Raw genomic sequence first — 12625 nt, forward strand, 5'->3', positions numbered from 1 at the left:
GAAAAGGAGATGACAGTTATGTACAGACAATCAACATATAATTGGGAAATAATTTTTTATTTGTGAATGTGTTATGTCCATGTTTTACATCCATGTTTTACTATGTTAGTATTGTAACAAACAGTAATTTTGTAATAAATTTTTGTAATAAACAGTACAGTTGTGAATCTGCCTTTAGGAAGACTTTTGGCCTAAAGTTATATAGAATAGGTTGTATGGTAGAATAATGACATGATCCCATATTATTTTTGTTGCACTGTCAGTAGCTGACACTTAAAGGCCTTTATTGTCTAATGAACTGTGATTTCATTTACAATTACAGAGTCTTTGTGTAAAATATAATTTTTGCCACTTTGTGTGCAGCTTTAAAGAGATTTAAGGAATACAAACTGCCCTATTAAGGTTTAAAAAATTTCCATTCTTAAGCGTTCTGTGAGTGCTCGTAGCTAAAGCATCTTTCATCTCTTTATTTACCAGACACAGACATATTTTTTGTATAGAAAGGCCTTCAAAAACCTGTGAGTAGTTTCAATGAATAGCCTAATGTTATGTATTAATATAATTACCTGTGTACAGGAGTGAGGATACAGCCAGGATACACACGTTCAATAATGTGAAATCCAAGCATGTAAATGCCTTCTGAAGATGAGAACTACATTTTTCAGATGCTTTTGAGTGAACACAGCATGGTGTGCTAAAGGTCTTTTTGAAATGTAGACTTTTAAAATATGCTAACATAGCATTGGCAATATGGGATAATGAGGTAAAAGAGAACTCTTAAATACCATTGTGCAGCTAGTTTATATTGTTTTATCTACTGATACATTTTAGCTGTATGTAAGAATCAAAAGTCTGAAGACATATGTAATAGAGTTGAAAGCAGAATTAGATCTAATAAGAAAATGTCGCTGGATTTGTATTGAGCATAGGAACAGTAGAGAACATCTAGTAAAGTGGAGAGATACGGCTCATTTTTTTTCCCAGCACTAGAATTTGATTTATCAAATGCTGAAAATCTCTCATCAGTGTATATACAAGTGGGGAAATGGGTTTGAAAGTTGCTATATTTTAAATCAAGTTTTCCAGACACACTGTTGGTGCTACTTGTTTTGAATAAGGATGGCAAAGTCGCACACTATATAGAATTGTAAACCAATGTGTCCTCCCCTGAACCTGCTTTATCTTACATAATGTATCAGTTGATAAAAGAACAGGTTGCTCCATGGGTTAGTGAAGAGGTTTTGCACAGCTTTGTTTCTCGAGGTTGGATTTTGTGGCCCAAGTTTCTGTATCCTTTTACATTGTTACTCTCTGTCTTTTGATTTCTTCTGTGTTTTTATCCCCTTCCATTAAGGGGTAGGCTCTCTGCTTTTAATTAATGCCTTCTCAGTGAGGTGTATTAACAGGATCTACCTCTTGTCTACTCAATATCCCATTTTTGCTAAACTTGCACGGAATATATTGAGATACTTGTTCTATGAAATAAGTCTTTTGTGCCAACTAATCAGTGGTTCAGTCATTACTGTGGACCGAGACATATAAATGGAAAGAAAAAAAGGCATAGAAAGCAAACTAAAGGAATCTTACTTACAGAGGCAATATTTGTCAATAATAGGGCTGGTATTATAACTTACAAGTCATAGCCATCAAACTGAACTGCTGATACTATGGTTGTCTGCATATTGAACACTATGAGATGGAGAACTGTCTCTGCAGTGGCACAAGAAGGTTCTCACTTGCAAATATAGTGGGAAGAACTGGTAATAATGAGATGTTATTTTTTAGATGTAGTTGGTAGGCTGATATAATCCACAGTTACATACATCATCTTTTTTTTTTTTTTTTTGTCTGCTGTGTTCATAAGCATTGTTAACCATCACTTTTAGGAATATACTGTGTTCTGATGCCCCTCATCAGTTGATCATGCATTACCACTTCCTAAATTATTTGTGAACAGAACTATTGCTGGGAATTGACTAAAGAGACTCAATTCAGCTGCTCAGATGCAATGAGAGAATAGTGTAGGAAGCCCTTTCTTAGCTATCTCTGCGCTCTCACTTGCTGTAACCCAGGTGAGACTGAAGTGTGATGTGCTTTTCCACTCTCTGCCCATGAAATGACAGCTTAAACTCAACCCCAGATGTGGCTCCTGTGAGCAGAACATCCAAGTAGTGCAGATCCACTCATCCTTTATTTTCAGCTTGAAAGTGAGGGTGCTGCTTAAACAGCTACATGCCTCAATGTACATGTTTTTAATCTTTCTTGAGGCTCTGTGCTTAGCAGGTAACCAGTCCAATGTACTCTCTGAAAAATAATGGAGCCTGATTACCTGATCGCTTGCTTGGAAGGTGCAAGGATGGTCTCAGCTGAGAAGAGGAGATGAGGGGAAAAGATCTTCAGAGAGATAGACTCTGCTGTTAGGTGAAAGATAGCAAATACAGTTGGAGGCTAGTACCTTCTGCATTGCTTCCCTGTTTATCCCCTTGATTTAAGGACAGCTCTTACACATTATGCTGGAGATTCACAGGGAGGCTGTAGTCTGTTCTCTTTGTTCCTGTGTTTGTTCCTGTGTTCAGATCACCAATATAACCCCTAATGAAGTGTTCCTGAAGGTACACATTAGCCTCAGGTGAGATAAAACTCATTAAAACCAGCTGTGAAAGGTAGCAGCCCCCTGTTTCTTGTTGCCTTTTTTTTTTTTTATCCCTCATCAAAGAGTTGTGCTCAATTTGCTTACTTTTGACCCAATACCTGAAGTAGGTTTGTGACCAAAGTTCAACAGTAAAGCTTGTCTCAAATGTACAGACCTGATCTCGGTTACCTGTGCGTCAGTGCGAAAGGTAAATATTTCCTCTGCTACATTTCAGAGATGGTGCAGTTAAAATGGAGAAGTAGCTTTGGGTTTTCTCATTAGAGCCAAACCAAGTTCTCTAGACTGTGGCAATCCATCTTTCCACTACCTCAGCCATATCATCTTTAAAAGGCAATTTAATGGTGCCTTATGGTGTATAGAGTTTACAAGGCTAATCTGTCCCCAGTTACACGACATAGCCTTTGATAAAGCATCTCATATTAGATCAAACTGAGTCCAGAATGTTTTATGGGCTGATTTAATATACTGGATTGAAACACATTTTTTTAAGTTACTCTAAAAACTAAATATTTAAGCAACTATAAATAACTAAAGGGTTAACAGTGGGCACCAGCATCTCTTTTCAAGGGTTCTGCATTTTCTGTTTTATTCTGAGATATTTGTGGCTTTGAGAGATGGAGGAGGCGTACACCCAAAACCATGAGGAACAGATTTTACTGTTGGATGGTTTTGCAATATAAGATAATCCATTGATTTGAATAGATGTGCACTGGTTTACCTGAAGGAATTAATCTACAACCTTTTCAATGTAAAAAAAAAAAATATGCAATACCTTCCTTGGATTCTTTGTGCTAGGTCAGTTTATGGCTAGTAAATTGTTGACTTATTTAACATGAAAATGGAATCAACAATACCTATTTATTGTTGGTATAGTTGTGCTGTCACTGTTGTAAAGTTAAAAAGCAGCAATTAAAGCTGAAATCTGAAAGCTGTTTTATAATTCACATGTGCAACACATCTCTCTACTAGAGACTGTGGCCATGGCAGCAGTGGTTGCTGCACTTTGTGAATAACAGACGTGTAGGAGTTTAATAGTGATTTTTGTAAAGTACAAAGTTTTTAAAGCTCTCTTTAAAAAAAAAAAAAAAAAAGAAAGAAAGCATCTCTGTTTCCTGTCTTATGTGCTACTAAATAAACTAGGGATTAATAAAAAGATAATGGATGTGGATGCAGGAAAAGGCAATTGTTATTTTAAATCTCCCCTCTTCTCCCATAGTTTTCCCATCCCTTTTTTGTGCAGTCAAATCCTGGCTGAATATATGAACATGGACATGAATTGGAAACAGAACAATACAATAATTAATGAACCTACCATTTAGGAAATCTCTATTCCCTCATTACATTTATGGTCTGTAATACCTTTTTAACCCTTTTTACTTTTAAGCATCTGTGTTAGTCCCATTCTCTCACTCTCACACTCCTGTTCATCTGAATAGAGTTCTCTCAAAGAATGCCTTTTCATCCATGGATTGCTTGTTTGAACAAGATATGTGAGATTAATTGATTCACAGGTTCAGTTGCTTCTGTTTATCTGAATTCAGACGAGTGTCAAAATCTTTCCAAATCACAATATTAAATATGTTTACTTATAGAAATGGCAAATAGTAGGTTGCTATTTTTATAATATGGCAAATAGTAGGCTGCTATTTTTATTTTTTTTTCTGTCTTAGCTGTTGAGAAAAGCAGAACTAAACACCAAATGCTTATGAGGCTTCAACTGAATACCATATATTCATGTAATTTACATACTTGTAAAACCACAAAGAACTCTGCATAAACAGTCTTTAATATCAGCAGCTAGGAAATAAACTGAAAATTATATATATATACACACACGGGAAACAATGAAGGGTCTAAAATATAGGAGAAGGACAATGGAACTAAGAACCAGAGGTGTAATAACAAGTCCTCGGGTTCCTGTGGAATCAGAGTTGTGTAGTTCAGAAACACCACATACCTGCAGTCATTGCTCAGAGCACTTGGAGCCATTTGCAAAGTCATGCAGAGTATGACAGAGCATGCAGAGCATGACAAAGTAGAGCAGCATAGTGAATAGTAAGATAATCCTTAAATTAAATCCGAATTACTTCTGTCTGGGAAATTAATATAGCTTTGTATCACTGTAGTAGTCTTCAGTCAATTCCAAATATGCAGAGTATTACACGGAAAGGTCATCTCGTTTCATGGGAGTATTTGCCACATTACAGTTTGATTTCATATGATTTGGAATAAAATCCCGTTATTTTTCTGTTCTCTATGAAAGGGAAAACCTGAGGTTTTTCAGTCAAAAAGGCTGCTACAAGTTATGGTACTTGAATGCTTTTGTCCTTGACTTTGGGGAAGTTTGCCTGATTTGCTGCCCCAGATCTATAGATTTTTGGAAAGGCTAATTAGAAGTTCCAATTCAAGCTTCGATGTTCTAATGAGACAGAATAAAGATGTTTGTCTGACAGGAGGCAAACTCCAAGGTTGTATAAGATAGACTGGGTTTTTTAATTTTATTTTATTTTTTTTTAATGATCTGTAAACTCCTTGTGTTTTCTGTCTTAAGTGAAGACTGTGTCCAGAAATCCTGTGCCAGTGTATGCGAACATCCAGCATGTGCTATGCACATGTCCTTGAGGAGGTGAACTAAGTAAAAGTGTCTTACATATATGGAATATCAACTCAAGATGTTTTAGTGAGATTAGTTTCAAAACTGAGGCATTTTCAAGGTGGTATTTATATATCACATGAAAATCTGTTAGGGTTGTAAGCCGAGCAAGTGTCCAGTGAGCAGGGAGAAAAGTGACTCCAGTCATATCTCTTTGTGTATGTGACTGCATCATGACCAGTACATCCTCTGAAGGAAATCTCCAACATACCACCCTTCTCTGCCAAAATAAGAGGTGAAAATGCAGCAGTTTCAAATCTCAGATGCAACTGTAGTCAGTCTTAGCACTGTGTTTCCTCTGGATGCTACATACCATGAAAAAGTAAGATTTTTTTTTTTTTTTGTCATTAGGCTTTGAAAGAAGCTCTTGGCAAGAGTTGGGAAACATGACTTCAAATAGTTTTCTGGGGGGTTGATTTTGTCTTTTCATAGCTGCTGGTTCTATGCTACAAATGCTGTGGCACTGCACCTGTCTTTAATTTGTTTGTACAGAGCATTATGTGGTGAGAGCTTGATGCATGATAAAGCCTCTATCTCAACATTAATTAAAATAAATCATAATGTGTTCTGGCACTGCTGTTGTTAATAGTCACCTGTGTTGGTTTGCTCCCCCAGCTTTCCTTGCTGGAAGATGCAGGCTTTGGTGGTGTTCTTCTTTACACTGACCCTTGTGACTTACCAAAGACCACAGATCTTGCTGATAAAGCTTTTATGGTTTCCTTGAACAGCGGAGGAGATCCATCAACACCTGACTATGCCAGTATTGGTAAGTACTGTTCAAGGCATATTCAGTTAATGGACATTTTCGTTCTCTGTAGATTTTAAGTATGGGAGTTAAAACACTAAGCCAAATCCTGCCTGAAATAGAAGCTCTGAGTAAGAGAGCGTGTAATGCAACGTGGCTTAGAGGATGGAATCCAGTCTCAAAAGTGCTTTGAGCTCTTGGCACAAAGTCTGCACTCTAAATAATATATTTTATTGCTTTTTGTATTTGAGTATTCACACACTGAACCATTATTACTGACTGCTTATTCTTATCCCATGAAAAAAAAAGGCTGTGAAGTCCTGATCCAGTGGTTTCTGAGCAGGTTTCATGGGATCTGTCCCCACCAAAAGATATATTCCCTTCATTCTGTCTTCCACTTTTATGGTATTGTTAATGGAAACTCCTGGTCAATAGGTGCAAGCACAGTGTGAACAGACATTTGTATTTGAAAAGTTTTGAGTAAGAAGAATAATGTTTATAGTATCTATGTGCAATTATCACTTGAATAGGATGTGTTCATTTAGCCTTGCCTCAGTTCTGCCTGGATAGGCTTGGTTATCAATTATGCTTCTCTAGGTACGTGTATTTTCAAAGGATGGGAAATAGAGAATTGATTTCAAGGAATGACATAGTCTTACATAACTTTATTGGTTGTTTTGTTGTTTATTTTCTTTAAAGCAATGCTAACAATGAATAGAAGCAGCAGCATATTTGACTTGCATGTACTACTTAAATCTCCAATCTGGCAGTTCAGTGAATGTGTGTTCTGCTCCTCTGCAGCATTTTCAGCTTTTACAGTTTTTTTACTATCTAACTATTTGGAAATGTATTAAACAGCAGTCTATGAGTTTGTGACAAGGCTTCATCAGGAATATTTTGTCCGGTTACTAGCTCAGACATCTAAAGTCTAACTTGAATTGGCACTAAATCAACTGAGGCAATGCTGAGATACTTCATGACTAGAATGGCAGAAAATAGAAATATTTGCCTGGTTGTCAAAGAGGGGTGTTAGCTGTTCACAGCATGAATGCCTTGACAGCTCAGTGGGAAAGAAATTGCACATTTTCTCAATGTCTCAGTGTACCTGACCCAGTGTTCTCAAAAGTGCCCTGGGAGCTACAGAGGTAAATATAACACTCTTCAAGCTTTATTCTTGCTCATTTCATGGAGCTATTTGAACAACAGTTTGTCGTGTATCTGTCTGGCTGACTCCTTAATGTTTTATTTACCCTACATGAAAAGTAAAGCTAATTAAAACAGATATACTAACATGAAGATGCCACTTCAGTGTCTAAACCTTATGTGTCGGTTTTCTATCAGTAAAAGATCTCATTGGCAGTGTGCATTCCAATCTCCAGTTTGGGGAAAAGAAGCTTAATTATGTGGAGAATGGTGTTGTAAGTACATCGATGGTGAAGTAGAAGCCTTAAGCATGGCTTGTCTGTGGTTTTAAGTCTTTGAGCAATGTTCATAAGCAGGAGGAGAACACGTTCTAAAATCGTTTATATTTTGATCATTGAATGCAGTGATGAGCTGGAAAGAGCTCAAAGGAATATTTGAGGAAACTCTTTTTTATGGTTCTGTCACTGGAAGGTAGATCAGATGGAAATAATTTCCATGTTTCTGATGATGGCTTTTCTTCTCTGGAGACTCTGAACCAACTTGGTTAGAGATAGCTTATACCTGGGACAAACACAAACACATCTGGAGCCCAGCCTTTTCCCTGAGGGATGCACTTGCATACACTGTAGTTAAACTGCCTAAGTGTGCAATAAAAGAGCCAAAGAGCCCGGGTTGCCCCTTTCACTTTGATTCACTGAGTATAATATACACGACAAGAGATTTTATTGGAAACTCCTGCTTAAGTTATTGGCATATCTTTGACACCATCTGCACTTCACACTTTGCCAGCAGAACTGTTACTATCACAATCTCCGGGACTGCTCCTACCACCATTCTCTCTTTTTACTGGGAAATTCCTTGTAAAATGAGTGATCCAAAGCTGTATTCACTGTATTCAGTGAATAAAAGGTAGAAAACCTGTATTTTCATGCTACTGCCTATGTTTTTCACATTCTGAAAACAAATTTCTCTGTGTTATCAGAGCACTGGAATGCTTCAGTTTTTTCCTAGAAAAAAAGTCTTCAGGAAATTATATAATTTACAGATCTTTTCTTAAAGTTGGCAGCATTTTAAAATGGGATTTATTTAATAATTCAGAGAAAATTTTGAAGTTCTCATGAGATTTCAGCTCAAATTTTCTGTTTCATGAAGATTAAATGCTACACTACTGCATATGAATTATTTTGAATGTATAGAAATAGCTTGAGGATGGGTTTGAGATGCCAACTACCTATGAGCGGGATGATTTTATTGATCTCTGTTTAACAAAGGGAAAAAAGTGATGATGACAAGGGGAAGTGAACAGCACTTATATAAAAGTTTCTCCAGCTCTGTTTTATAATTTAATTCTTCTGTTCTTAAGACTCTTCCATTCCTGTGTCATCTCAGTCCTGAAACAATTGTATGAGCCTTTGTGAGCATCAGTTCTGTTTTCATGATTCCGATTGCCAAAGACTAGTGTCCTTCATTTTTAGAAATCTTTCTTCTGTGTTCCTGCTTTCGAAATTAAATAGATCCAGGGGGTGAAACTCAAGGAATTAAACACATGGGATTAAGAAACCTGAGATAAGAGGCATACATGGCAAAAAATTATCCCGCAAATAAAGTTTAGAAGAACAGTGTAAAACTTGAGTGACTTCCCCATCTACTTTTCTTTTTCCATTTTGTCTTTTTGACTGCTGCACTCCTTTCACCCACCTTTGTATGGCAGACACATATTAGATTTCTCCATCACTAGATTTCAGAGCTGTTTTAAATCAAATTTGTTTCTGCACAAGAAATGGCTCAGTAAACAAAAATATGGATAGAATCTATTTGTCAATCCTGGTATGTAAATAGAAAAGTGGCATTGTGATAAGCATTAAGAACCCTGCCCATGAGATAAGGTGCCTCGTAATAAAATCCCTATCTGTGCAGTGGGGGAATGGAAAATATTTCATGAAGAATTCAGACAGCATCATAGAAAATACTGTGAGCTTAAAACTGCTGAAATATAACAGCTGTAAAATACAATCTTACGGTATCAGCTGGAGTTTCAAGTGTAATGTTATTTTAGAGAATTGTTATGCAGAGGTTATGCAGTATGAAAAAAGGGTATGTTTTGAAATAGTCCCTGCTTTGAGTCATTGTAACAGCTTGTCATGTGAGCCATATTACAGGAATTTGGGTGAAAAAATCAGTAACACAGGGAAAACGCTTGGTTCCCTATAATTGTGACTAGCGAACATTATTTAGACAGAGGAATTGACACAAGCATTCCTCAAACATTGCTAATAAGGTTTGATTTCATAGGAAGGGAAAAGGAAAGCAAGGAATTTTTGAAGTGTTGATCCACTGCAGGCCACAGCTGAGGCCATCAGCGAAGTCAGTGATGCCTCTGAAAACATATTTGAGAGAGGACAAGAATGATGAACAGGAAGGGAAGTGAAACTGAGCCTGGAAAAGGGCAGTGCAGAGATGCTATTCTTGTTTTTTTGGTTTTGTTTCTCACTATCCAATATGTTTTAATTGGCAATTGCTGACACTCAGCATTGATGATAATTGATAAGTGATCTCTCTGTATTTACTGTGATCAGTGATTTTTTCCATCTCATTTCCCCCCCTGTCCTGTTGGGTAGAGGGAATGAAAGTACAGCTGGGTAGGTGTCTGGAACCTGGCCAAGGTTTACCCACCACACTCTGTTCAACCAAAGTTAAACACCAAATATGTATCCTAAAAAACCCATGTCATTTACCTCTAGTCTTGTGTCATTCTTAAATGGAGCTTAGCCAGTTCTTCCACAGCAAACACAGGGAACTACTACCACTGCTTGGGGTGTGGGTAAGGAGGTATGTGCTGTGATGGAAATATGTACCTACTTTATTTTTAGTCAGCCCTGTGATTCTGTATGCTTAGATGTGTCCTGCCTAATAATATGAGTTTGTCCTTACTGTCCTTTACTTCATGATATTTTACTCCTCTGAAATAACAAGCTGAGCAGAAGTGAGCTGGAAAATAGCACGTTGTGTCGTGGTTTTAACCATGCATATGCAACATATGTTCTAAAATGTTTTGTTATAAATCATCATGACTTTTTACAAGATGTCCTCAGCCCTGGTTTGTCTGTTCTTTTAAAGAACAAAACAGAGTGACAAGAATATATTTTCTGTGCTTGCCTTTGCAGCTGTGGAAATGATTCTGGGAATATATATATATTTTTTTTTCAAAATGCATGTTTATTTTCAGCTAATAACATCAGATAAATGCATTGTGAAGATAATTTGATGTAAAGTGAGTGTCTACATTCAGGTGTCTAGATATTGCTCTTTTATTTTCCTTAAGGACAGACTGAAGCTGGCGAAAAAGAAAAGCTGAAGTTCCATATTATAATTTAGGTGTGAGTATATATAGGTTTACACGTACTCTTGATCATTTTATTTTGTACTTACGACATAATTTTAGTGGTTGCCATAAAAAAATCACACACTTTATCATACCAACTACAGTGCTCTGTCTGATATACTGTGGTTTTTTTCTGGATGAAGAAAAATCTGTGCTAAGGCAATAGAGAGGTAAATCTTTGGAAAATGCTGGCTTTTGAGTAGTGAGCACAGTAAGTAATAATTTCAGCAGATTTTCTATAATACATGTAGCACTAATAGTTCAAAAGGTGTCTGAATCCATGATCTGCCTCTTCAGATTTTGCAGGATATAATAAAGCAACTAAATTTCTATGTAAGTTCCAAATTATGTACTGTGAGGTTTTTCTGGATTTATGGTTTTTAGTTTTTCCTGCTGTCTGGCTTTCAGTTGGTGTTACAAGTATTTTAAACTGAGAGAGTTAGTTGGACATCAAGATAATTTAGGCTCACAGGTTTGAATGAGTGAACCTCTGTATTGTATATCAGATATCATTTTGTCTTCTACTAAGCTGCCTGTAATTTTTTATTGTTGGGGAGAGGAAGAAAATTTGAATTGAAAATGCTGTGATTGTTTTTAACTAGTGTTATAGGAAGAGAGGATAAATCCCTGCCAATGGTACTGCAATGGCTTGCTAGCAGTGTTTGTATCATTTGACTCCTGCAAATGCCATAGTGAAGCATATCAAAACTTTTCTCTGTTTCAATAAAAAAGTTATTAAAAATGTGAATTTATAAGAGAAGTGGAATGTACAAGTGGAGAACACCAAATTATTTGAAAACAACAAATCAGTACTTCCTGTGCTGCAAAATTAGTTCAGTGGAAAAAATACAGACTAAATGCTTCCTGATGCTTTGTAAGTTGACTTCATAATATTTCTGACATTTCAAACAGTTTCAAACTACTACTAAACGGCCTTGACTGACTACAGAACGTTTTCCAGTGAAGCCACTTTTTCTCTCATTCAGCAAAAATAGCATTTTAAATGGTGTCCAGGTTAGATTTTTGAAGCTACTGAATTTGTGAGTAAATTTAGCATATTTAAATCTTTTGTCCAATCATGATTGAAACTAATCCTACCATAGCTTTACTGACACCATGTTGCAGCTCAACGTAATTTGTGCAAGTGAGCTAATTTATGATGTGCTTACAAGACAGCAAACATCAACTGCATGGCAGTGAGTCTGTCTGGTGTCTTGGAATCTGCTACTACAGGGGTGCCTGCAGAGTCTGGTTGAAATCAAATGTCTTTCCATGGGATAAGAATTTGGGATGGGGGATGTTTTTTACAACATCAGGAAATTATTTTTTTTTTTGAGGACTCCTGTATACATCTGTTTGTATATGGGAATGATGTGATGAAGCAGATGAGACAGGATATTGTGAAGAAATACTTTATGTTTGTGGGTGAGGAAAGGAATTACTTTTGCAAAGGCAGAGGGGTGTTTGAGGCAGAGGCAGTGATGTGTTTGCTCATGTAGCAATATATAGCCATCCATTTTAAGAACAAAAAAACCTCTAAACTGACTCTCAGCTCAAGGCCAAATTTATGGACCACTTGCTCTGTGGGCAGTCATTTGATACATAACACCCTTCTCTGGCATTACTGTGGTTTCTTCTAATCCTGTGTCCTTTCACAGTCTTTTCCAGTGGCTTCAGTGTGTTTCGAGTGAGGGTTGTTTCCTTTCAGAGCCCAATTAATCTACTGTTACTTGAGACCTTTCCATCCAGCAGTGTCCAGCAGATGGGCAGGAAAGTTTAGCAGTGTTTGTACCTGAAATTTGAGTTTATAGCAAAAACATGCATAGAAATAGCAAACCAATACAGTCCCTTTCAGGTTTTGGTAATTGCATCCTGTGAAGACATTTTTTTATTCATTGCAACTGAAACGCTTACACCACTATCAAACTGGTGACTGTGAGCAAGGAACAGTGGTATTGCCCCAGAAAGGGCTAAGAACAGTAGGTAGTAGTAACCTTTTGAGTGGACTTTGTTTTGTAGGCTCCAAAACTCTGGTTTTATTATTACAAT

The 12625-nt window shown here is 36.8% G+C and overlaps 1 protein-coding gene across 11 annotated transcripts in view; it reads left to right on the plus strand.

The window, feature by feature from the left end:
• NAALADL2 (N-acetylated alpha-linked acidic dipeptidase like 2) overlaps positions 1-12625 on the plus strand; it is a 466113-nt gene that overhangs the window by 314254 nt on the left and 139234 nt on the right. For all 11 annotated transcript variants that reach the window (XM_051781725.1, XM_051781724.1, XM_051781723.1 and 8 more), the window contains one exon: positions 5922-6072. In XM_051781725.1, coding sequence (XP_051637685.1) covers positions 5922-6072 — 151 coding nt within the window. The remainder of the gene's footprint in view (positions 1-5921; positions 6073-12625) is intronic.

This window comes from Manacus candei, unplaced genomic scaffold (assembly GCF_025592945.1).
Source record: "Manacus candei isolate 608988 ecotype Guabito, Panama unplaced genomic scaffold, ASM2559294v1 h1tg000015l, whole genome shotgun sequence".
NCBI classification, from domain to species: domain Eukaryota; kingdom Metazoa; phylum Chordata; class Aves; order Passeriformes; family Pipridae; genus Manacus; species Manacus candei.